This window comes from Plectropomus leopardus, chromosome 14, assembly GCF_026936395.1.
Source record: "Plectropomus leopardus strain MGB_pleo_1.0 chromosome 14, ASM2693639v1, whole genome shotgun sequence".
In the NCBI taxonomy this organism is placed as follows: Eukaryota; Metazoa; Chordata; class Actinopteri; order Perciformes; family Serranidae; genus Plectropomus; species Plectropomus leopardus.
Genome location: NC_142189.1, coordinates 12,484,394 through 12,508,471, shown reverse-complemented (window position 1 = coordinate 12,508,471; position 24,078 = coordinate 12,484,394). Strand labels below are relative to the sequence as shown.

The following is a 24,078-nucleotide window of genomic DNA, read 5'->3' as shown; positions in this document are numbered from 1 at the left end:
TCCATCACTGCTTTCCGAGTATGTGCTGCTGAAATGTCTGTGATGATTGAGATTGATTGAGGCTTTGTGGTTTTCCCTCAGGCTGAACTTTACACAAGGACAACATGACTGAACTCAATATATATGCATGCTGAGTATATGCAAATCACTTAGTAGGTGTCCACCTTGCAATAGGAGAACATTCAACAGGATAGAGTTTTAGTAGAGTAGATCTGTAACTTAATACCTGTTTAATTTGTGTGTTTCTTTTTTTTAATCGTGATTTCAGCTTTTTAATTGTTTAGAATTTCTTTTCAGAGTTTATCTGTAATGCACTACAGCTCCTGTTGTTTTGTTACTCCTATAACTGAACAATATTTCTAGTAAACTGTCACACCAAAACTTGTTTTAAGAGTAGATTTCCACAGTACAACTCCACTTTTGAATGCTATCCTCCTCGACTAATCTCTCCTAGCCAGTCTGACTGAGCAACACAAACACTACAGTCTGGCCTCTGATTGGATGCAGCTGAGGCAGTGAAGAATTTGCATATAGCAGGCTGAAGCGCACACACAAGCCTCTGCACCAACAGGAGTGTAAAGAATCCAGCAGAGAACAGGTAGGTCATTGTTTCTCTTTCTTTTCAGGCTTCTGGCATGGTGCGTACAAGAGACATTTTATTTCTGAACATGTTTGCATGTGGTAACAATTGCATGTGCAATCCTTGTATATTGTGCTTGAAAAATTTCTAAGTTTAGCTATATATTAATTCCATCTTAACTGTAATTTTGTGTTTTTTCCTCTAATTTACAATAACTAATCATCTTTTCTGCTTCTGTCTGATACTTGCAGGACTACAGGCTATGCTGCTTGAGATGGAAAAATCTGAAAAAGTGTTTTCCGCTACAAATGCGTCAAAAAATCCCCTTCCACTTTTCAGCCCAGAGGTCACAGCGAACCAGATATTTCATGCTGATCCCCATCATGATAGATTCATACCAACCAGTTACATGGATGCAGATTACTTCTGCCAAAAAACACCATGTAGAGCCGGACAAGTGAACCAAGAGTTTAGGAGTCAGCCAGCTTGTGTTGCTTTACGTCAGCAGTTGATGCAGCACAGAGAGCCAGACGAGAGAGGAGCCACTTCTGCCAGGGAGACTCCCCATCACGGGTCTCGTCCTGGAGAGACCAGGGAGGGAGACACGAGAGGAGAGGGCTGCTGTTGGGACTGTGGACCTAACCGATGTGGAACGACAGAGTCTGCAAACAGAGACACAACTAGGTGAGTGATTTTAAAAAAAAGAAAATCAGTCTTGAATTTGTTTTTGCCACAAGGTTTCATTTCAGATTTTTTTTCCAGGTGTGAGGATGAATACAATTCTCAGATTCAGAGTGATGAAGAGCATCTTGAGCCTCCCTTGCCACTAAGATCTGATGATGAGTGGCAGCACTATAGACCCCCGCTACCTCCTCACCACTACATGCACAACTTAGGTAAGAAAAAAATCTTTTAACCCTTTGAAACCTGGATCGACATCAGTTCTTTTGTGCTGTGTTCAGATGACTTTCACAAGTGTTTTGATGCTCTTGAAACCTCAGAAAATTATAATAATGATTATAATCTTTTTAGATTTAAAATTATATGACAGAAAAACCCTTTTAAATACCAAAATCTCTCACTTACACAAACAAATTAAATAAAGGGTTGTGGACTGATGGGTGGGCTGGGGCCCCTTAACATTTCTTTTGAGTTAACACAACATGAAAAAGGAAGTGAAAATGGAGTGAAAAATGGGAATATATAGAACTATAATAACGCTCTACCTATAATACATATAACCTATTTCAGGTTTTTTGTTTTAAATGCACTAGTACTATCAACCTAAAATATTTGAAATACCAGAGATCCTATTATTTTTAATTTTCCTTTTGGTTGTATTTATTTTGTTCTGTATTGGTCTAATTGTTTTTTTTGTGTCTTTTTTGTTTGTGAGATTACATTTATGGCATTGAGTTGTCATTATGTTATGTGTATTATTATTTGCCTGTAAATAAAAATCTATTTAAAAAAGAAAAACTAATCTAAATGTTCACAGTATCAGTACACCAGCAGCTCTCATGTTCAGCAATAAAAGATTACTGTTTGTCTCAGTGGAGTTTGGCTTTGAAGATAGTGACATAACAGCCTCAGTTTTCCATTGGAAACTGCAGGGTTGCGGAAAAGAAAAGCAGCAAAGATACTCACAAAAATGCTCCCAGTATAGCGTACACATAGACTGATACTGATTGTTTAAGGAGGATCTTTTTGTTGGTTAAAATGTGTTTTGACAACTCCTGTAGTAAATACATTGACTACCAATAAGCACCGCAACAAGCCCACAAAATCTGAACTATCCCTTCAGGCATATTTCATTCCTTTTTTCTCACTGAAAGGTGAAAAACAGTAGGCCTAATTATGTTGTCTGCTTGATTTAAACTAAATCCACAGACTTTCATCATACAAGAGATGCCAGATATTATTACTCTGCAGGAGAACGGCAGTTCAACCTCAGTCCAGTCAACAGATATCCAGCTGTGCTTCAGCCATGTCACCACTCTGCTCCCTGCCAGCACAGAGGACCCTGGGATGACTCCCAAAACTGGTAAAAACATAGTTCTGAAATACAGACCAGGTGCACGTACCTTTTGTTAAAAAAATGTTGTTGTGAAGACAAACATAAAAGTTCTGCAACTCCATCACCACTCACATGATGTGTAAAAAACCTCAAATCAAATTGATAGTTTAAAATCTACACATTAGAAAATCATGGTTTTTTTTTTTCTTCTTTCCATTTCAATAAGTTGTTTTTTGTCAGTGTCTGAATATTTATGCCAAAAACATTTTGTTATTCTTTTTTCTTTTTTTTTAAAAAAAAAACAGTGATCAATAGAATAGGAAAGTTCAAGAACTTTCAAAACTAACACTGATGTTTTAAAATCCATTGTAAAATCCATTTGTAGGCTACATATTTATCTGCAAAGCATAACATGAATAACCTGAAAACTACAGTAACGGTAATTTGTACATTTTTACAAACAAATATTATTTCAACATATTCTTACTTTAAAATTGACAGTTTTGTTTGGTCCAGTGCTTTACAAAACATTACTGTAAACTGAACATGAATGATGAACATTACAATTTCATGAAGTCATGATTTTACAGCATTTTGCTGTTTGTTTTTTGTTTTTTTTTTACAGTGGAAAAGTACACAAAAGGTCCTCTAATGTCATCGTTAATGTTTGAGAGAAAAAAAAGCAGTGAACCAGGTGCTGAAGCTGCTTTGCATATTAGCCTTTTGTTTATTTTTCTCTCTGTTGCTTCAGGCTCCGGAGTCATAATCACCTTATGAATGACAGCATGGTTCAGAGATGTGTCTCGGTTAACGTGCCTCAGTTCTCCGTCCCCCCGGCGGAGGGAGTGTCACAGGTCAGCGTGATGAACCTGAACTCAGTGGGAGTGGAGGCATCTGTGTCACATCCACATGAGAAAAGAAGGACCATCAGTCTCCCTGATGACTGCCGTGAGTCGCTTTTATTCCCTTATTTTAAAGGAAGCTGCTCATGTTTTGTGAGTGTAAAGAGATAATTATGTAGGGCACTTAGAAAAACGTGCAAGCGATTATTTGCATGAACACACAGCAGGTTGCAGGGTGTGTTATTAATTATATGTTGTCTGTTGAAACTGTCAGATCTGTTTAGGGGCTTGGTAAAATGAGTCAAAATATCTTTTATAAAAAAGGTTACATTAAATTATCTGTTGTTTAATAAAGGAGGTGAGCATGAGGTGATAAAATTTGATTTATAAAGTGCTTCACATGTCATGAAGATAGACATGCAACAGAAGAAAAGTAAATTCAAGAAAAAATTTTTTTTAAAGATTCATTATGATATTTCTGGGACAGACCATCACTGAGACAAACATCAATAAAGATGGCAGGGTGGAGGAAAAGAAAAGAGCGGCAGAGTGACTTTACTTTGAAGGACTTCTTTTAAGTCTTTTTTGATTACTAGGAAGGTAAAACAATGTAAATATAGGGTTACTCGAATGTATTAAACATTTTTACTTGCAGGGTGTGCAGGGTTCTCCTGTTGCATGGCATTACAACATACAGATGTTTCTTTTTAACCATAAACAACTAAATGATTCATTTTGAGACTAATTTGGATTTTGTGATTTCTTGTTTTCTCAGGAAATGTTTTTATAACGTATTCTTCAGATATTTCTTCTGAGATAATCCCCTTTGTAGACTTCCTCACAAAGCAAGGTTTTCGACCAGCTGTAAGCTAATTCTTCTTCACTTTAAAGTCAGACTTTAAAAAAAACAAAAGTCTCAGCATTGCTCTCACAGCCCTGAATCTAATTTCACAGATTGACTTATTTGACAACCCCATCAGACGCATGGATATCAACAAGTGGCAGGACAGTTACCTGAAAGATGTAAGTTTTAATCAGTCAAAACCTGATTTCATCAGATTTTATGTGCAGTTTTGTATTGCTCTTGTTATAATGTCACAAAAACCTTTGCAAGATATTAATGACCCAGAATTAGACTAAATGTGATTTTTCACTTTATGTTTTGTGCTAACAATCGACCTTTTAGGCAGTAAATGTGTTTAAAATTCGTGTGGGGTTTTAACAGCCATCAACCCTGATTATCATCGCCATCAGTCCAAAGTATAAGGCGGACATTGAAGGATCTGTAGTGGACAATCATGTTTTACACACTAAATATATTCACTCCATGGTAAGAATCCATTTTTTTAAGTAAGAAATGATTCTCAGAAGACTTGTTAATAGGTAGTTAAATGTTAAGTCTGTTTTTACAGATGCAGAATGAATTCATCCAGCAAGGCAGCCTGAATTTTAGATTCATACCACTTCTCTTCCTCAATGCATCCCAGGTCAGAGAGGATTTTTGTTTTGCAGTTATTCCATTTTTTCCTCCATCATCCCTGTCCCTTTCTTTACTACAAAATAAAACATGCAAACTTTTTTTTTTACAGAAGCACGTCCCTTGTTGGCTTCAGAACACGCGTGTTTACCGCTGGCCGCATGACACTGAGGATTTGTTACTGCAGCTGCTCAGAGAGGAGAGATACGTCCCTCCTCCTGTACCTCTGGAGCTCACCCTCATCATCAGGCCTGTGACCCCCAGTGCTGCTACTACACTGTAAAGATATGACTGTAAATATGCATGTGTTTAATGTTTCTAGCAGATTCAGTTAGAGTATTGTGACTCTTGTGTGTTTCACAATGTCAGAAATTATCCACAGGGAATAAAAGCTCTTATTGTATGTAATGTACACTTGTTTTTCAGACGTTTCAATAAAATGTTTTGTCTGTACAAAAAAACATGGTGGATCCACGTCTTTAATTCGATCTGAAATATCTCAACATAAAGGCCTAATATTCTCAGCAACAGGCCAGTTCAGAGAATCACACAGATCACAAGATCACAAGGTGAGGTGGTTTATAATTTTGTAAGCTGTAAAATATATCTAAATGTACAAATGTAAAAGTAAAGTGTCAAACAATAAAAGATCAGCATAGGAAATTGTCCAGTGACCCACATAAACATTGTGAGCATTATGTTTGCTACTGCTGGACAGTGAAACCTTTTCACCTGTGTTGTTGCCCATTCCTCATCCTGAACACCTGATTCGTTCCAGTTTAGTGGGCAGATTAAAGTTGCCTACCAGTAGGGGCTCCCAATTCAGCCAACTGATCTCACACACACCCCTTCAACCGCCAAAAAAGGCCTGCCAGAGCGGCTGGTGCGCAGAGCTCCAGCTAAGAATAACCCGGACCTTGTGCGGGATAAAGTTACCTTGAAGCCTCCCTGTGCTGTACTCTGACCTATACCCATGTGAGGCACCAATAACACTGGGTGGGATATTCTGTCTATCCCCCCTCACCCTACCCAGCCCTCTGCTTAGCCTGGCTCTTTCCTTCCCCTGCGTCGCTTTCCTTTGCCCCACCATCCCCAGACCCCCCTCTGCAAAGCTGCCGCACTGGCAGCTCCAAATTCTGCAACACCTGTAAATCTTACAATTTCTGCTTGATTTTTCATTTTCCTCTGCTTTTTTTGCCTCATCTGAGAATTTCAATCTGTGGATTACATGAGTCAGGAAACAAGATCACCAAGTGGAAATGGAATAATTTAACAACTTGGACACTTTTTTTCAGATAAGTGGATGCTGATTGGATTCCTACTGAAGCTGTAATTTTCCCTTCGCTTCTGCATGAGGCTTTGCCCCCAACTCAAAGGACTATAGCTGAAACTGTCTCCATATCACCATGGCTGAAGGTAGGACTGTTACACCTGCATCATCAGCACTTTAATAAACAACACTTACTGTTTGCTATGGCGCAGAAAGCTTAGAGATATTTGCTTTGTAATAAGTTTAAAGGTGGTGTTTTGATACAGTGTGTCCTCTAAGGAAAAAGTGTTGAAAGTTGGTTGCTATAAATATAGGATATCATGTAGCATTGCTCTCCTGTGACAGGCTGCTGCCGCTGCAGCTGACCTCTGTTTTTCAACTTTATTTTTGCCTTTTATTTATACTTCTGTACTTCTTTTTAATCTGTGCAAACAAGTACTATTTTTCCAATCACAGTTTTTGTCTGATGGAGCTTCAGGGCTTCAGTAAATTGAGCAATAACAGGCAGTTTTCCTTCAGTTAGTGTAGTTTATGGTGAAATACTGACACCGCCTGTCTGTCTGAATAAAGGGACTTTTTTGAGTGTTCTCATAACTCAGCATTTGTATATGAGGAAGTGAATCATGAATCAGGCATGCACAGAGTTCATTCACAGTGAGAAGGTGTCTCTAACACCTTGGCACCAGGTCCAAGTTAGAAAGTGTTGATGATGGTGAGGATGACATCAAATGCAAGAAGTTTCCACTCGACTAAACAGATTGGAATCATGTGTATATATGTTTGGATCTGATGAAATGAGAACGACAGATGATTCCTGTCTTTTTTTATGTTTAGTCTGACAAGATGTAGTTTTATCCAAGTCACATATTTACATGTTGACACAACGCACAGGCTGAGATTGACATTTGATAAATGCAAAGATCCGATAGTCTCCACCGTGTAAAGTTTAAATCCTTTACATCATAAAGGAAATATCTTTCGCCTGTCATGGTTTAGCTGCAGTGTGTTGATGATGAGTCTGGATCGGTGGCAGTGGAAGGACATTGTTATCCAAAACATCCCCAGGAACTTCCAAGTCAGATAAAACTAGGACAAACTATGCTACTGTGCTGAAGTTATAAGTCATTGTTTGAATTTAACAGATGGTAAAACTAAGGACTTTAAAAGTCTTTTTCCTTTCTCATGTGAGAGATATCTGTGTTTGTGTTTTGTATTTCTCACTGACCTGGAGAGGGTTGTGCAGCGATATGAGTTTGCTTACATTTCAAGACTGCCCCAAATCCACTCAACCACCTCCACACAGTCTTAATAAAGCAGTTAGCCAAGTCTGTGCTGTCATATATGATGTGTACATTTGCAAATTTGGATGCATATTTGCCCTACTGACTTACTAGTCTGGCTATTTTTTTTTAGTATTTTCAAAAAGGTACACAACTAAACATGTGTTGAACATGTAGGGCAGGGATACTCAACTTGCTTTGTCCAGGGGCCACATTTGCAAAATTACAGGAGGCCAGGGACCAGTTAATAAATCTACATTAATATCTGGTATATAAATAATTAGTCTGGGTATCTGTCAGGAGAACCAGAGGATTATCCCCTGGCAATTTTTTTTTAAAAAAAGCTCCATTTTGATGATTTTTTAATGCACTCTTGCACCCTATTTACAGGGTATGAAACCCAATCTGTATTAACTAATTTACCTTGTGAATAAGAAAATGGTCAGGGCCACCTAATACCATGGAGTGTAAGTCAATTATCACTGGTGTAGGGTAAAAAAAAGAACAATGAAAAATAGCAAAAAAACATGCATACGACACGATAGCCTTTTTGAAATTGTGGTCATTGTTAACCTGCATGCAACTGTACAGTGTTATTTACAGTTATGGTTCTGACTGTAAAAGTATAAACTAAACATGTAAGAACACTTTAAAAACTAAAAAAATTACACTTGTTTCAATGAAGAAGAACAGTCAGATCAAGCAGATACACAAAGACGTGTTTAGATGATGCTGAGGGTTCTCAGAGTGACTTCAGCATCTTTTTGTTTTTCCACATAAAGGAGCCTCCTCCGCAGCCAGTGGGTCCAGTGGAGCAGCTGCACCACAGACCAGCTCGCTCAAGTCCAAAGGTCTGGGGTTCCTCAGGAAGCTCAAAGTGTCCGCGGAGCTGCTGATCGCCCTGGCTGCTCTCCTGTCATGGCTGGTGGTCGGAGTGGTGATGTTTGACTTTGTGGAGTACAAGGCAGTCCCTGGTAAGTCACAGATACCTTAAAATGTATCTTTTTTAGAATGTCGTCTATCTTACATGCTTTTTATATGTTATTATTCTCAAGACATTCAGCAAATCGTATCGGACCCCGTGAAAGCTGTAAACGATGCTGTTGATGAAGTATCCAGTCTGCTCAATAAATTTCAAGGTACATAAGAGAGACACCTTGCATTGCCACACCTTTTTTAGAAGTGTTGAAGCAATTATTGTAATATATGACCTTTTTTTGTCTTGTGCTCTAGAATGTGCACCTGATTTAAGTGACCCTGCGGCCGTTGCCACTTACGCAGCTGAGGAAATAGCAGAAGCAAAAGATGGATTTGTTCAGTATTTTTCAGATGAGGAAGGTATGAAAACACACAAAAAGATTGTTGATATTTTAGCATGAATGTGATGTAACTGTGACTCTAAAAAATCTACCCGTAAACTCACAGGGAACTTCTACCTCAGCTATGTTGACCCCGTGGTCATCGGTCGACAGGCTTTCCATTCAACGAATGATTTCATGTGTGGAGTTGTGGGTACCTTCAGGGACACACTGTGTACTATTGTGGACACTGTATTGGACAATATATCGGATGTAAATAAAGGTATGCATCTCCTATTTTAATGCGCATTTCTGACTATGGAATTTTGTCTGCCTTCCCTTTTCTATTCACAAGCAAATAACATGATAATTATTCTAATTACCTCAGGAGAAAAAGACTAATTCAAATAAAATTATACTTTAATAATATTTGTGTTTATATTTGCATAGTTTGGTTATTAATGACAGAATTTTCCCCTCACAAATGTCCTTGTCTTTCTCAGGAAAAGTTGACCTTAGCTACATTGACCCTGTAGTCATAGGCAGACGTGTCTTCAATGTTACTAATGAGTTCACGTGTGGAGTGGGGCGCTACATCCAGGATGTGCTCTGTACCATTTTGGACACAATTCTGGATGTAGTGAAAGGTATTTACTCTCCTTAACATCTCTCTAATCTGTAACCTCTTGGTGAACTAAAATTACAATTTAACACACCATACTATATTGATTTTGTCATATTTCGCCTCATTTGTTTTCTGTTTCTTCTTCACAGGAACAGTTGATATCAGCTTCATGGACCCTGTGGTAGTTGGCAGAAATATCTTCAATGTTACCAATGAGTTTGTGAGTGAAATAGTGGGCTCCATCCAGGACGTGCTCTGTGGCATCCTTGACAATGTACTGGATATAACAAAAGGTACCTGAAATATACTTTAACTTTTCTATTGTTTGTGGTGCAATGCTTACATTAAAAAATATTATGTCTGTATTGTTGAATCCTTATTTGTTGTCTAAATCCATTACTAAATAAACATTATTACTCAGTAATTGTCAGCTTGTGTTGGTTATGAGTGTATAACAGTACTCCATGTATTTTTAAAATTATTAATTACTGCCATATATATTGTCCTAGTCGTCTTTAAATGTCTTATAAAATGTCTGTATATTAAACATATTGAATGTTTGTTTAGTAACTGACTGGAGCTTTGGCGTGAATGTGTGTTTGTTCTTCTCAGGAACCACTGACATTAGCTTCATTGACCCTGTGGTTGTTGGCAGAAATGCCTTCACTGTTACTAATGACTTTCTGAGTGGGATAGCAGTATACATCCAGGATATGCTCTGTGCTATCTTTGATGTAATACTGGACACAGTGAAAGGTACAGTATTTGAATCTTTACCTAATCTATGCATTACGAGAATAGACTCAGAATGTTCAGGAAAAAATTGAAATGTCGAGATTAAAGTCAAACTTTTAGTATTAGTGCAAGGCATAAGAAAAAAAATAAATCAGAAGAGAAAATGTTTTTGTTTGTCATAATGTCATAAGTCATAATGTTGAGAATACATTTAAAAATGGAGAGAATAAAGTTGAAAATTCAGTATTAGTGCCAGGCATGAAACTAAAGCAATTCAGAGGAGATTTTTTTCTTGCATTTCAAAAAAAAAAAAAAAAGTTAAAATACCATTTCAAGAATGAAGTTAAATTGTTTCAAATGAAGTTGACATGTCGAGAATAATGTCTGATGGTCAAAAAATATAGTCAAAATGTTGTGAATAAATTTGAAATGTCACGATTAATTTTGAAATACAATTCTGAGAATAAAGTCAACATTTTGAAAATCTTAAAAAGATAAAAATGAAGTCAGGCTTTCAGTATAAGTGCAGGGCTTAATAAAAAATAAAAAAATAAATCAGAGAAGGAAGTTTTTTTTTTCATTTCAAGAATTAAGTCAAAATGTCGGGATTAACTTTCAGTTCAAAATTCAAGTCAAACTTTGGAGAATAAATCAAAATAGCACTAATGGCTGCCTCTAATAAATGCCTAAGTCAGAATCATTTTTAGTAGCAAGGAAACAATGTCCTTTTTAACAAACATACAGAGGTGGCCACATTCATGCAAACAGAAATAGCTGGTAATGGACAATGCAAGCGTAACAATGGTTACTCCTGCATGTAATACAATTTGATGAAGCAGACAAGATTACTTTGTTCCCGACACTTTGACTTTATTCTTGTAATTGTCGTTTTTGTCAATTGTCATCCCCTTATGCCTGGCCCTAATGATCTTCCATAGTGTATGTGCAGTACAGTGTGTACTCTGCTGTAGCCTGCTAACAGCAGTTTTCACTTTCACCTGTCTGTTAATCAGATATCCAGGACACTGTGGGATTCAACCCAATCTCAGCTCTGAAAAGAGCAGCAGAGATCATCACAGAACAGATAAACATGCTCGTGAGCTATGTTTCCACAACGCTGATTGGTGAACAAGGTCTGTTTTATAATGTACAAATCAGCCACATTACACTATTGCTGGTGTAACTCACTGTGTTTGCATTTGTTGTAATTACTCAGTCCTAGATATGAATAAGTGTGGAAATGAAAGAAATAGTAAACAATCAGTAGGTGTATTTTTTGTATGATGAACAGCAGTTTTAACTGACTCTGCGGCATTTTGATATAATAGGCATCATACCTGAAGTCTCCATTGACCCCATGAAAGTTGTGGAAGATGCCGTGTTGGAGTTCTCAGACAAGAAAGATTTGTTTGTGGCTTACATGTCAAGCATGCTTGTTGGTGATCAAGGTATGCTTGTATGCACTGGTTACACAAAAAAAACCTTTGCTAAAATTCAACTAAAAGATACAATAATACACAAATACTCAAAAATTTAAGACACTTTGATGCATACTTCATCATATTTCCTTCTCTTGTTTTAGGTGAACCTGTTTCCACACCGGTCGTAAATGTAGTAACTGAAAAAGGTATCACTTTTTTTTAGTTTTAACACCTAAAGCTATCTTCATATCATATGGCTGCAAATAACAGTCCATTTTGACAACATGTCTGCATCTTCCCTTTGTTTAGATGAAACTGTAGCTCCTCCAGCTGATATACATTTGGTACAAAAGAAAGGTAAGTTATGACAATATGTTCTACCTTTTTCTTGCTGTAACATCAAAATTAAGTCTTAAAATTAAGCTAATTGTCTTTCATTACTATATTTTCTTTGAAATGTAGGTGAATTTCTGCCACCTTTTGAAAAAGGTAAGAATACCATTTATTTTTGTACAGGTGCAATGTGTGCTTCCAGCAGCTAGTCGCCTTTCATGCATGTTCGCATTGATTTTTGGTTTTTTTTTCCTCTTTGTATGAACTGGTCTTAAGTCTGCCTTATTGTTGTTGAATGTAATACAACAAGCCTTAAGTATGATGATACTCTATGTCAATGTCATTCCTTTTTACACTTTAACAGATACAGAGTGTATCATAACCACTTTTTACTTTTGTGATAAATGTCAATATAAGGATTTAGTGACTGCATCTTTGAATGTAACATTCATGCAACTTTGCATTCATGTGTTATTTTTGTGCCATCACGTTTTGTTTCTTGTGTTAAAAGATTATTTCTACGTTATTATGAGCCTAAACATCTGTGTTTAATATATGTCTATTCCTCTGATTAACTGACCAACTACCGCCTGTATTTCATTTTAACATCTATGATTTTCTGTATGTATCTGCATTTGTCAAACTGGATGACATGTATTCTCGTGTTGAATATTTACTTTTTCTCTTTGCATGAAAACATACAAGTGTACACCACATGTTTCAGACGTTAGCCTTCAGGACGTTTAGGGGAAGTGGCGATGAGAGGAAAAGGAATAAAGGGCTTTACACAACTAGGGTGTGACAAATAATGTGACATTGTTACGTGGCGTCCATTCAAATCACAAAATGATTTCTTGATGCCTTTGTTCATGATGCAAAATCTAAGAAATATCTATTCTTTTAAAAAACATCATGCCACTTTTTTTGCCTGGCAAAATTCTATAAAATTGCACCAAAAAAAGAGATTAAAAATACGAGTTACTCCATAATTGGTTTTGGTCATTTCCTAAGATTTTTCGCCTGTAAACTTATTACAAAGGAGCTGTATGCGACATTCAGAACATTAATATAGCAGCAAACAACAATTAGCTATGTAAAGATATTGATGTTCTCTGTCTCTGTCCAATGTTAGAGATGGTCCAATCGTGTGTGCATCTTTGTGCACCAGATAGCTCAACACCACCATTCTGCACCCCGCTCTGATATTGGTACGGCCTTGTCTTTGATGCATAGCACCCACCCTGTGGTTTTCCCCCTGGTTAGCTCTGAATTGTTAGAGTTGTTTGTTAAGTTAGCACTGTTACTGCAAGGTGGCTTGAGAACTGCGTGCAGACAATCCTAGACCTTGAATCATAGATGTTCTGAATGTTGTAGACAGCTCTTTTATTATTATGTTGTAACTGCAGCATGTGGTGTATACAACAGTATCTAATATTATGAATGGTCATTGTTCCCATTTCACCCCATCAAGTTCTTCTGTACCTGAAAATAAGTTTAGAGCTGCGTTTCCATGTAAAAGATGTGAAAGTCAGATAAGACAGGTCACATGGGTTGATGATACAGTTGCAGAGATCATGCAAGCTGCTAAAGATGAAGCTGCTGCTGCTGCTGCAAAGTTAAGTGAAGCCCAAGACTCAAAGATTGAGGAGGAGGAGGAGGCCGAAATTCCCACTGACGCTGCCAGCCGAGCAGATGTGACGGAGGAAGATGATGGTATTCATACGTTTGGTTTTCTTTTCTTTAATCGCCATATTAGTCAGATACACGTTCGATAATGGGCACTAAATTTGTTACTATCACATCAATAGTGAAACATGTCGACCTTGAAGAGACTGAACATGAAACACCACTGGAAGATGAGGGAGAAGAGGGAGACAGGATTAAAACGGAGGGGGATGCAGTACACGAGGAGGAGAAAGAAGATAAAGACGGTGTTGGCACAGAAGAAGAGGAAGAATTGAAAACAGAGGATGTTAAAGAACAAGAAGAGGTGGATATTAAAACAGACATAGGAGAAGAAGAAAAGGAGGAGGGGACCAAAACTGAAGAAGTTTTAGTGGAAACAAAGGTAGAAAATGCATTAAAAGAAGAGGAGGAGGAGGAGAAAACCGAAATGCAAGATTTGGTAAAGGAGGAGGAGAACAAAGCTGAAGACATTATGGTAGAGGGGGAGAAAGAGGAGGAGGAGGAAACAAAAATAGAAGATGCAGTAGAAGAAGAGGAGGGGGACAAGGGGGAGGACACAAAAACTGAAGAAGTTTTGGTAGAAGATGCGGAGGAAGAGGAGAAGACAAAAACTGAAGAAGACACAGTAGTGGATGAAGATGAGGAGGAGGAGGAGGAGGAGGAGGATGAGGACGAGGAGGAGGAGCCGCCAAAAACAGAGCTTGTGGTAAAAGAGGAAGAAGAGACCAAAACTGAGGAAGATTTGCTGGAGACTAAGGAGGAGGGAGAGGAGCCAAAAACAGAACTTGTGGTAGCAGAGAAAGAGGAGGAGACCAAAACTGAAGAAGATTTCCTGGAAACTAAGGAGGAGGAAGAGGAGGAGACAAAAATTGAACAAGTTCTGGTAGAAATTGAGGAAGAGGAGACAACATCAGAAGAGGCTGATGAGGAGGAGATTAATAAAGATCTTCACGTTGGCGAAAAAAGAGACGAAGAAAACACTGAAATAACAGACACTGATGTAAAAGATCAGCTTGTAAAAACTGACCAGAATGATGAAGCTTTAGGTCAGGATGATGATGAAGCTTCAGAGGATGAAGAGGAAGAAAAACTGGACAAAGTGGAGAAGATGGAGGCAGATGAAGAAGATGAAGAGTCATCTGTCCAACAACTTGATCTTAAAATTCTGTCAGCTGAAAAACCCGATAATGTCAGTGCAGTCCCTGAATCTGATGATGACGAGGAAGAAGAAACTATCGATGACCAGGACGAATATTCGGACATCATCGTCGATCATGATGAAAACAACAACAACAGTCAAAGCGGTAAAACTGAACCCAAACGGAAGAGGAGGGTTCATATTCCCTTTGAGAGGCTCAAACGAGTCGGATCCAAAGCTGCTCACAGAGAACGCCTTCGCAAAAATGAGACAGGTACAACACTCCCACCTTCATCATCACATAGTCTTCATCTTTCTTTTTCATTTTCTGGTTATGAAAATGTTTTTGTATGGTGAGTGTGTTAACGATAAATGTAATGTGTCATCTTCACATTTTCTTAACACATTTTCAAATGATACTGAATGCTTTTTGACAGTTGGTTGCGATGTGATATTAGGGCCTACCAGATAATTGTTCAATGACTGATGTAGCATGTTTCATATTTTCAGTTTAGTGCTTTTTATTGTTTTTATTTGTTTTGTATGTTACATTGTGTTAATCATCAAAATTCAAACCAACAGAATGGTTTTCATCACAAAAGGGTTTTCATTACAGATCAGAGAAACATCCCAACATTTTAGGAATAGACCTTCCCCTCTTTCTGTTGTTTTACCCATAATTAAAGGAGAAGGTATCAGGAAGTAGCTAAACTGCCGCAACAAAGACTCACTTGCAGAACTTGCCCAAAAGCAGGGGCCAAGGACCAAAGCTTAAAGCAGAATGGAGCAGGAACCCCCTACTACATATATATTTTTTTAAATTGAGTAAATTTGCATTCAAAAAATTTATTCAAGTGGTTGACCAGTACATTTACTGGACACACTGAGATTAAACTGATTTCGATCTTCTCATCTAACCACAGGAAAGACGATCACACTCGCAAAAATGTTGGTGATTCTTTAAGAGACAAATTATAGATGCAAAGATGGCCATAGCAAGATCAAGTCACGTTTTATTTAGATCAGAAACTCTTCATCACTTTGGTGTTAATAGCTGCATGGAAAGAGGATCTTGTGACTAATTCAGTACAGTGCCTACAATTTTCAGCTCCTATAACCATGCTCTATTTGATGACTCGGCAAAGACAAATCTATTTCCCATGGTGCTAATTGTGTACTAAAGTGTTTAGACTGAACAGCCTTGCCTTGCCAATAGTAGAAAGGTCAACCAGATGGAGCTAGCAGGCTGAGAGAAGCATTGATATGTCTCTGATGTATTGTATGATCTTCTCTCCAATAGTGAATTATGTATCAATGAAAAATAATTAACAAATTACTAAATATTGTTACTTTATTTTAGATCTCTGCAACCTAGCTCTAAAAACTTAGGTTGGATTGTTTTGACAACATAATATCATCAAGCCTGAGGTGTGTTTTTGATCACAATGTTTTTAGCACTGTTGTGCTTATAGTGCTTATAGTGCATATGCATGCATGAATTATTGTCTTGATAACAATATTACACTGATTACTGGTCAGAATTGAACTTCTATGCACTGTATTTTTTAAACATGTTTCTGCATTATATAGTTCTTAAAGAGGCAAAGGAAAGACATGCAGTGAAAGAAGTTAAAGATACCATTATTAAAGGTAATATTCTTGAAGTTGTGCACCTTCTTCAGTTTGCTTACTACCAACATTATTTTTTTTACTTCTTAAAGTTGTAATTAAATGCATGGATTCAGTATAATATAACAAAAACAAGAATGTACTATATAAATATTTTTGCATATGACGGTTTATTGTTGATTACAGAACTAAAAGAAGAAAAGATAAAGGAGGAGGCCAAACCACTTGAGAAGAAACCTCCCAAGCCCAGAGGTAATTGCACTTACTGAAGAAAGTACAAACTAATAACAGTTGTCAACAACAAAAGTGGTGTACTGTATACCACTATAGTTTTTCAAAACAAATTATGTTTTATGTTTTTGTATTAGTAACTTTCCCACTTGTACACAAAAGGCCCAGGGTGCTTTGTCTACCTTTAGGACTGCTTCACCATTAAGTCCTTTGCAGATATCTAATATGAAAAACTGACACTATGATGACTGCTTTTAGAGGAAGAACCTAAACAGAAGGAAGAACCTACAAAACCGTCCAAAGAGGAGGCAGAAGTAAAGAAGCCTTCTAAAGAGAAAAAAGAGCATGCAAAACCTAAAGACAAAAGACAAGTACTAAAACCCTCCACAGAAAAAACAGAAGTCAAGAAACCATCCAAAGAAGAGAAAAAAGTTAAGAAACCATCCAAAGAGGAGATAGAAGTCAAGAAACCCCTAAAAGAAGAGAGAGAAGTCAAGAAACCACCCAAAGAAGAGAAAGAAGTCAAGAAACCTCTCAAAGAAAAGAGGGAAGTAAAGAAACCACCCAAAGAAGAGAAAGAAGTAAAGAAACCCCTCAAAGAAAAGAGAGATGTCAAGAAACCTCTTAAAGAAGAGAAAGAAGTCAAGAAAACTCTCAAAGAAGAGAGAGAAGTCAAGAAACCTCTTAAAGAAGAGAAAGAAATCAAGAAACCATCTAAAGAAGAAAAAGAAGTGAAAAAACCTCTCAAAGAAGAGAAGGAAATCAAGAAGCCATCTCGAGAGGAGAAAGAGGTTAAGAAGCCATCTAAAGAAAAGAAAGAAGTCAAGAAACCTCTTAAAGAAGAGAAAGAAGTAAAGAAACTCCTCAAAGAAAAGAAAGAAGTCAAGAAACCACCCAAAGAAGAGAAAGAAGTCAAGAAACACCTTAAAGAAGAGAAAGAAGTCAAAAAACCACCCAAAGAAGAAAAAGAAGTGAAAGAACCTCTCAAAGAAGAGAAGGAAGTCAAGAAGCCATCTCGAGAGGAGAGAGAGGTTAAGAAACCATCTAAAGAGACAGAAGTCAAGAAACCTCTTAAAGAAGAGAAAGAAGTCAAGAAACCAATGAAAGAAGGAAAAGAGGTCAAGAAACCTCTTAAAGAAAAGAAAGAAGTCAAGAAACCATCTAAAGAAGAGAAAGAAGTCAAGAAACCTCTTAAAGAAGAGAAAGAAGTCAAGAAACCATCTAAAGAAGAAAAAGAAGTGAAGAAACCTCTCAAAGAAGAGAAAGAAGTCAAGAAACCATCTAAAGAAGAGAAAGAAGTGAAGAAACCTCTCAAAGAAGAGAAAGAAGTCAAGAAACCATCTAAAGAAGAGAAAGAAGTGAAGAAGCCTCTCAAAGAAGAGAAAGAAGTCAAGAAACCATCTAAAGAAGAGAAAGAAGTGAAGAAGCCTCTCAAAGAAGAGAAAGAAGTCAAGAAACCATCTAAAGAAGAGAAAGAAGTGAAGAAGCCTCTCAAAGAAGAGAAAGAAGTCAAGGAACCTTCTAAGGAGAAGAGAGAAGAGGCAAAACCTTCAAAACAAGAAAAAGAAGAGAAGAAACCTCTTAAAGAAAAGAAGGAAGCCAAGAAACCCCTCAAAGAAGAGAGAGAAGTCAAAAAACCATCTAGAGAAGAGAGAGAAGCCAAGAAACCTCTTAAAGAGAAGAAAGAAGAGGTGAAACCTTCCAAAGAAGAAAAGGAAGATAAGAAACATCCTAAACCAGAGAGAGAAGTGAAGAAACCACCCAAAGAAGAAAAGAAGTCTCTCAAAGCGGAGAAGAAACTACCCAGAGAAGCGGTCGATTTGAAACCATCTAAGGAAGAGCAAAAACTGAAAAAGCCTCAAAAGGAGAAAGCAGAGAAAGAGATGAAGCCCAAAGAACTGAAGGGGAAGGAAGACAGGGAGCCGCCAAAGGAGGAGAAAGAAATTATAAAACCTATAACAGAAAAAGATAAGCCTTCTGTCAAGGAAAAGGTGGTAACAAAGCCTATAAAGATGGATAAAGACCTGAAGACACCAACTGTGGAGGAAAGACCTCACAGAAAAGAGAAGGAAGTGTCAGAAGAGAAAGAACCAACAAAGCCTAAAGAGGCTGATATCAAAAAGCTTCTCAAAGATGAGAAGGAAGAAATATTGCCTCCAAAAGAAAAACGAGAACCAAGGAAGCCCTTGAAAGAATTGAAAGACCAAGAAAAAACACATAAAGAGGCCAGAGAAGTTAAAGCGCCTCCAACAGAAAAGGAGGAAGTCACAAAGCCTGCAAAGGAAGAACTAGACAAGATCTCCAAAGAGAGGAAACAACCAGTTAAGCCTCCTAAGGAGGTGAAAGAGGAGGAAAAGCAAGAGAGGCCTTCCAAAGTAAAGGTAGTACCAAAGAAACCCTCAAAAGAGAAACAAGAACCAAAGAAACCTTCTGAAGATGAAAAAGAACCTACAAAACTGTCTAGAAAGGCAGAAAAAGAACCGAAGATGCACACCAAAGAAAAGCCAGAACCAAAGAAGATCTCTGAAGAAAAAGTGAAACCTTCAAAAGAAAAGAAAGAGGTCAAGATGATTCCCAAAGAAGAAAAGGAACCAAAGAAGATCTCCAAGGAAGACACTAAACCAACACAACCTTCTAAAGAAAAGAAAGAAATCAAGAAGACTCAAAAAGACAAAGAACCTATCAAGAAGAGGGATATTAAGACAGGTAGGCATGGGCCCACAGTGCAGTATTTTTACACAATATCTGGATCCATTGACTTTTCCTACCCAGTCTATTAACAATAGTATGAGTCTAAAGCCATGAAATTACAATGCCTAATGTTGATGTGTAGCTGGTATCTGTCCCCATATTCACATTTATGTTTGGCGTGCCAACATGTTCATTTTTGCTAATTGGCACTAAAGACAAAGTATAGCTAAGGTTGATGGGTATTTAATTAGTTCTGACTGGAGCCTAAAAAAGGGTAAATAAATTGGTTTAATGACGGGTATATTTCTTTCCTCTGTATAATTAAGCTGCGTAATCAGATTTGCTTTTTTATTTCAGACGCTGGACCCAAAAAAGCTGCGAGAAAGATTAAAGTAGTCAAGAAGGAGCTTGCGTCTGTCCTGAAGAAAGAACATCTCAATGTTACAAAAGCAGGTGAGATAATACAGACTGAAAAAGTATAGGTCACAAACATTTTATCCTTGTAGTTAGCATTGCTGAATTTTGTAGGGACATAGCTTACACCCAGTTGTATAAATGGAACTACAAAAATGTCCTAAGAATTTCCTAAACAAAAAATGACATTATTGGTTATTTTTCTACCGTTCATTTCAGCTGATGAACCCAAAAAAGCAGCACTGAAAGCTGCAAAAAAGCAGATAGTTCCTGTCTTGAAAAAGGAACACGTGAATGTCACAAAAACAGGTAGGTAACAGGCCACACACGGTGCAATCATATGTTAACTTTAGCGTACAGTGTGTGAGATTGCCAGCAACAGGCAATCTTCAAAATATCATAAATGAAGAGGAGTAGAGCAGTATTTAAGACTATTGTTCTCAGCTCACCACTAAAATATGGCTTTATTATATAAAGTGCTTATTGCTAAATATAAAGTACATTTTTGAGTTTTGAATTTTAAACCATGAGAACACTGATACTGTTTATTTATTTTCTTTATCTAACTGTATCTTTTTACATACTAATATTTTCTCTTAGTGCCTGTAACTCCAAAAGAGAAAGTCAAACCAACACCAACAAAAAAAGGTAGCTACAGTCATTGATTTTCTTTTATGAATAATATACAATTCATATTCATACTTAATATGTGTTTACATTTCTGTAATAATCTTCCACAAAAAAAATATTGTAATTATTTTTTGTTTTTCTCCTCCTCATTTCAGCTGATGAACGCAAGAAGGCAGCACAGGTGCCAAAGGCTGCAAAAAAGCAGAAAGTTCCTGTCCTGAAAAAGGAGCACGTGAACGTTACAAAAACAGGTAAGTAGGCCATACTCAGTGTGGCAATATGTTAAAATTCAGTATGTGTCACAAACAATACTCTGTTATTAAAAATAACATAAACCAAGAGGAGTAGACCAGCATTTAAAACAACTGTGTTGATAATAATACATTTATATTATGTTAAAAACATGGATCTCATCAGCTCACTACTACAGTAGGCCTTTATAATTCAAAATGTTACCTGCTCAACATACATTTTTGAGTGACGAAGCACTCCTCAGCATAAACATAAGAATAATTTTAATTTAATCTTTTATTTAGCTGTATCTTTCACACTTGAATATATTCTCTTTCATAGTGCCTATAACTCCAGAAGAAAAAGTCAAACCAGCACCAACCAAAAAAGGTAGTTACAATGATTTATTTAGTTTTTCCAATCAAATATCATCTACATTGAAATCCTAGTATGATATGTGGATTTCTTACATTATTATGTACCAATGACAGTCTGCTTAATAATCACATGTTAGTCTTGATGTTGAATTATGCATTGTCAATGGAAACGACCAACTTAACTGATATTTTTGTATTATTATTTGCTTTAGAAGCTGAAGTTCACAAGGAGAAGAAGGCCACGCCAGTGACTCCCACAAAAGGTTTGTTTTTCTTGAGCACTTTCATGTATTTCACATTGTATTTATCTCTCTCTTACTTTTAATTACATTGTAGTTTTCTTTATTTGGTTGCTGACTTAACTATACACTGGGGCTGTGTTTTTCTCCAGCACCTGTTATCGAAGCAAAACCCAAAGCGCCTGAAAAGAAGAAAGGTATGCAGCAGAAGTGTATTTATGAAGTGCTTTAGTAGCTATAAACATGTGACTGCTGATTGATGTTTAGAATATCATAATTTATATAATTTCAAAAAAATTGTTGGGCTTACAATTTAGTTTTAGCTCTTGCAGAAAACCAGTTGGATAATATAAAAAAATAATTGTTATTACATTTTAAAAGAAAAATAAAGATGCATGTTTTTCACTTTGCTTTATTTTTGGATTGGGACTAAATAATGTTATGATGATGTAAAGTGTGATGATGTGAAGCTTAGATGAGCTAACAAATTATAATTTTGAATATTCCCCAATGATAGCAGTTCCTGAAGTTGCAAAGGTGAAAGCCAAACCAGAACCTGCAAAGAAAGGTATGAGCATGCATTTATTCTTTTTTTCATATGTCAGTTCATTAAGTAAAAGTAAAGTGAGTTTGAGGGTTTTTTTGCTGCTTTTTAGATGCCCCATAACCTAATACCTCACACCTAAAGAATGAGAATGTACTTAGATATTATGCCCATTTTTGTGTATTACACATACAAAATTACATTTTCAAATAAAGTGTCACATAAAAACCTATCTTTACATAAACCTTAAACTTAAAGGCTTTTTAATTTCACAATTTTCCAGCAGTGGCAGCTCCAAAGGGGCCCAAAAAGGAACCAAAGGAGAAGGGCAAACCTGCAACTGTAAAACCAGGTAATGCAAAGTCATACAGCCATACTGCGAGCACAGCTAAAATACTGTTGTCATACAGTTTTCATAAAATAAGAATAAGTTGCACTTTAGTACAAAAGGTCCCAAAGTGAGGCCTAACTGGTGTCCGAGAGGGTTAACTATATTGACAGGTTTTCCTTGTTGGGTTTGGGTGTATTGGGTATCCTCTTTATGTAAAAGGTTAAGTCAGCCCTGTGTTTTTATTTCAGACGCTGCACCTAAAAAGGCTGCAAGGAGGATCAAAATAATCAAGAAGGAGGTAGCAGCTGTCGTGAAGAAGGAACATCTTAATGTTACAAAAGCAGGTGAGACAATACAGTATGTAAAAGAACAGGTCACATAAACATTTATCATTGTTGTCAGTAACTGAGGAATTTTGCAATGACACGACTTAAACCCAGTTGTATAAGTGGAAATAAAAAAGGAGAAAAGAGAGACTGCCCTCGCCCCAAAAATGTTGGTATATTGGTTTCTCTGCTTTTCATTTCAGCTGATGAACCTAAGAGGGCAGCACTAAAAGCTGCAAAAAAGCAGACGGTTCCTCTCCTGAAAAAGGAACATGTGAATGTTACAAAAACAGGTAAATAACAGGTCACATTGTTATGGAAACATATGTCAACTGTAAGAAACAGTGAGTAAGAGCTAAAAAAAAAAAAAAATGATCACGAATCAGGAAGAGTAGACTTTTCATTTGGCTCTTATCACCACAACAGTATACCTTTATTACTCAGCATCTTTTTTTTTTATTTTTACTTAGTTACACTTCTATCAAAATGTGTCTTTTCACACTCTTTCATAGTGCCTGTAACTCCAAAAGAGAAAGTCAAACCAGCACCACCAAAAAAAGGTACAGTGATTAATTTAGTTACACTAATCAAATATAATTCATATTCTAATCATAGTATGACATTTTAATTTCTTACAATATTATTCACTTTTTTAAAACAAATTCTAAACAGTTAGCTACTTAAACAATTTTTATTCTAGATGTTTGAATTTGGTGTCAGTGGAAACAACCAACTTGACTGATATTTTTATTATTATTTGTTTTAGAAGCTGAAGTTCGCAAGGAGAAGAAGGCCGAGCCAGTGACTCCTACAAAAGGTTTGTTTTGTTGTTTGTTTGTTTGTTTGTTTTGATACTTTCATTTATTTCACGATGTACATGTTTCTCTTTTATTTTTAATCACATTGCAGTTTTGCTGCTGTAGTTTACGTTGTGGTTTCTGACTCTTTTTTTTAATTAAATATTCCCTAATAAGTGGTTCCTGGAGTTGCAAAGGTGAAAGCCAAACCAGAACCTGCAAAGAAAGGTATGGACATGCTTTTATTTAGTACTACCCTTGCGGTTAGTAATTGCAGTGACATAGTATACATCCAGCTGTATTAGGATCTAAGAGAAAGAAAAAGAAGAGACTGCCCTCACCCACAAATAACATTATTGTTCATCTTCTGCTGTTCATTTCAGCTGATGAACCTAAGAGGGTTGCACTGAAAGCTGTGAAAAAGCAGATTGTTCCTCTCCTGAAAAAGGAACATTTGAATGTTACAAAAACAGGTAAATAACAAAGCCACACTCAGTGTAAACACATGTCAATTATAAAATACAGTGTGTGAGATCACAGACAATAGTATATCTCTTAAGGCCCTTATGAGCTCCCGAATACAGTTTATACCTTTAATATTCAAAGTTCTTACTGCTCAACATCTATTTTAAGTTTTGACTTACTTGCTTTCCATTTAATCTACTATCTAACTGTATGTTTTAACACTCATTTATAGTGCCTGTCACTCAAAAAGAAAAAGTCAAACCAGCACCAACGAAAAAAGGTAGCAACAATTCAATACAAAGTATATATATATATATATATATATATATTTGACAGTCTGCTTCTTAAACAATTATATTATACTATACAACTATATATATATATATATATATATATATATATATATATATATATATATATATATATATATATATATATATATATATATTAAACAATTATATTATATATAAT

At 36.5% G+C, this 24,078-nt stretch overlaps 2 protein-coding genes across 48 annotated transcripts in view; both read left to right on the top strand.

Moving 5' to 3' along the window:
* The first annotated feature begins 461 nt into the window (after positions 1-461).
* Positions 462-5,348, top strand: LOC121954033 (uncharacterized). Its single transcript, XM_042501342.2, has 10 exons — positions 462-598; positions 832-1,264; positions 1,343-1,476; positions 2,471-2,624; positions 3,349-3,545; positions 4,215-4,303; positions 4,394-4,462; positions 4,665-4,769; positions 4,852-4,926; positions 5,029-5,348. Exons 2-10 carry the CDS (start codon positions 843-845, stop codon positions 5,197-5,199), a joined length of 1,416 nt encoding a protein of 471 aa, XP_042357276.2. The 5' UTR covers positions 462-598; positions 832-842; the 3' UTR covers positions 5,200-5,348.
* Positions 5,349-5,912: 564 nt separating this feature from the next.
* The window catches only part of LOC121953592 (uncharacterized), a 33,895-nt gene continuing 15,729 nt past the window's right edge, over positions 5,913-24,078 (top strand). For 17 of the 47 annotated variants that reach the window (XM_088087902.1, XM_088087936.1, XM_088087933.1 and 14 more), the window contains exons 1-34: positions 5,915-6,332; positions 8,249-8,440; positions 8,522-8,605; positions 8,700-8,804; positions 8,892-9,047; positions 9,268-9,411; positions 9,539-9,682; positions 10,002-10,145; positions 11,138-11,257; positions 11,453-11,572; positions 11,707-11,751; positions 11,855-11,902; positions 12,008-12,034; positions 13,442-13,591; positions 13,687-14,976; positions 16,293-16,352; positions 16,518-16,583; positions 16,821-19,268; positions 19,611-19,706; positions 19,887-19,976; positions 20,268-20,315; positions 20,453-20,548; positions 20,871-20,918; positions 21,118-21,168; positions 21,297-21,341; positions 21,662-21,712; positions 21,972-22,040; positions 22,268-22,363; positions 22,549-22,638; positions 22,858-22,905; positions 23,112-23,162; positions 23,320-23,370; positions 23,526-23,615; positions 23,840-23,887. In XM_088087902.1, the coding sequence (XP_087944028.1) occupies positions 6,323-6,332; positions 8,249-8,440; positions 8,522-8,605; positions 8,700-8,804; positions 8,892-9,047; positions 9,268-9,411; positions 9,539-9,682; positions 10,002-10,145; positions 11,138-11,257; positions 11,453-11,572; positions 11,707-11,751; positions 11,855-11,902; positions 12,008-12,034; positions 13,442-13,591; positions 13,687-14,976; positions 16,293-16,352; positions 16,518-16,583; positions 16,821-19,268; positions 19,611-19,706; positions 19,887-19,976; positions 20,268-20,315; positions 20,453-20,548; positions 20,871-20,918; positions 21,118-21,168; positions 21,297-21,341; positions 21,662-21,712; positions 21,972-22,040; positions 22,268-22,363; positions 22,549-22,638; positions 22,858-22,905; positions 23,112-23,162; positions 23,320-23,370; positions 23,526-23,615; positions 23,840-23,887 (6,421 nt within the window). In that variant the 5' untranslated portion in view covers positions 5,915-6,322. Of the gene's footprint in view, positions 6,333-8,248; positions 8,441-8,521; positions 8,606-8,699; positions 8,805-8,891; positions 9,048-9,267; positions 9,412-9,538; positions 9,683-10,001; positions 10,146-11,137; positions 11,258-11,452; positions 11,573-11,706; positions 11,752-11,854; positions 11,903-12,007; positions 12,035-13,441; positions 13,592-13,686; positions 14,977-16,292; positions 16,353-16,517; positions 16,584-16,820; positions 19,269-19,610; positions 19,707-19,886; positions 19,977-20,267; positions 20,316-20,452; positions 20,549-20,870; positions 20,919-21,117; positions 21,169-21,296; positions 21,342-21,661; positions 21,713-21,971; positions 22,041-22,267; positions 22,364-22,548; positions 22,639-22,857; positions 22,906-23,111; positions 23,163-23,319; positions 23,371-23,525; positions 23,616-23,839; positions 23,888-24,078 lie in introns of all 47 variants that reach the window. The other 30 variants (XM_088087894.1, XM_088087899.1, XM_088087895.1 and 27 more) reach the window with 13 other exon arrangements.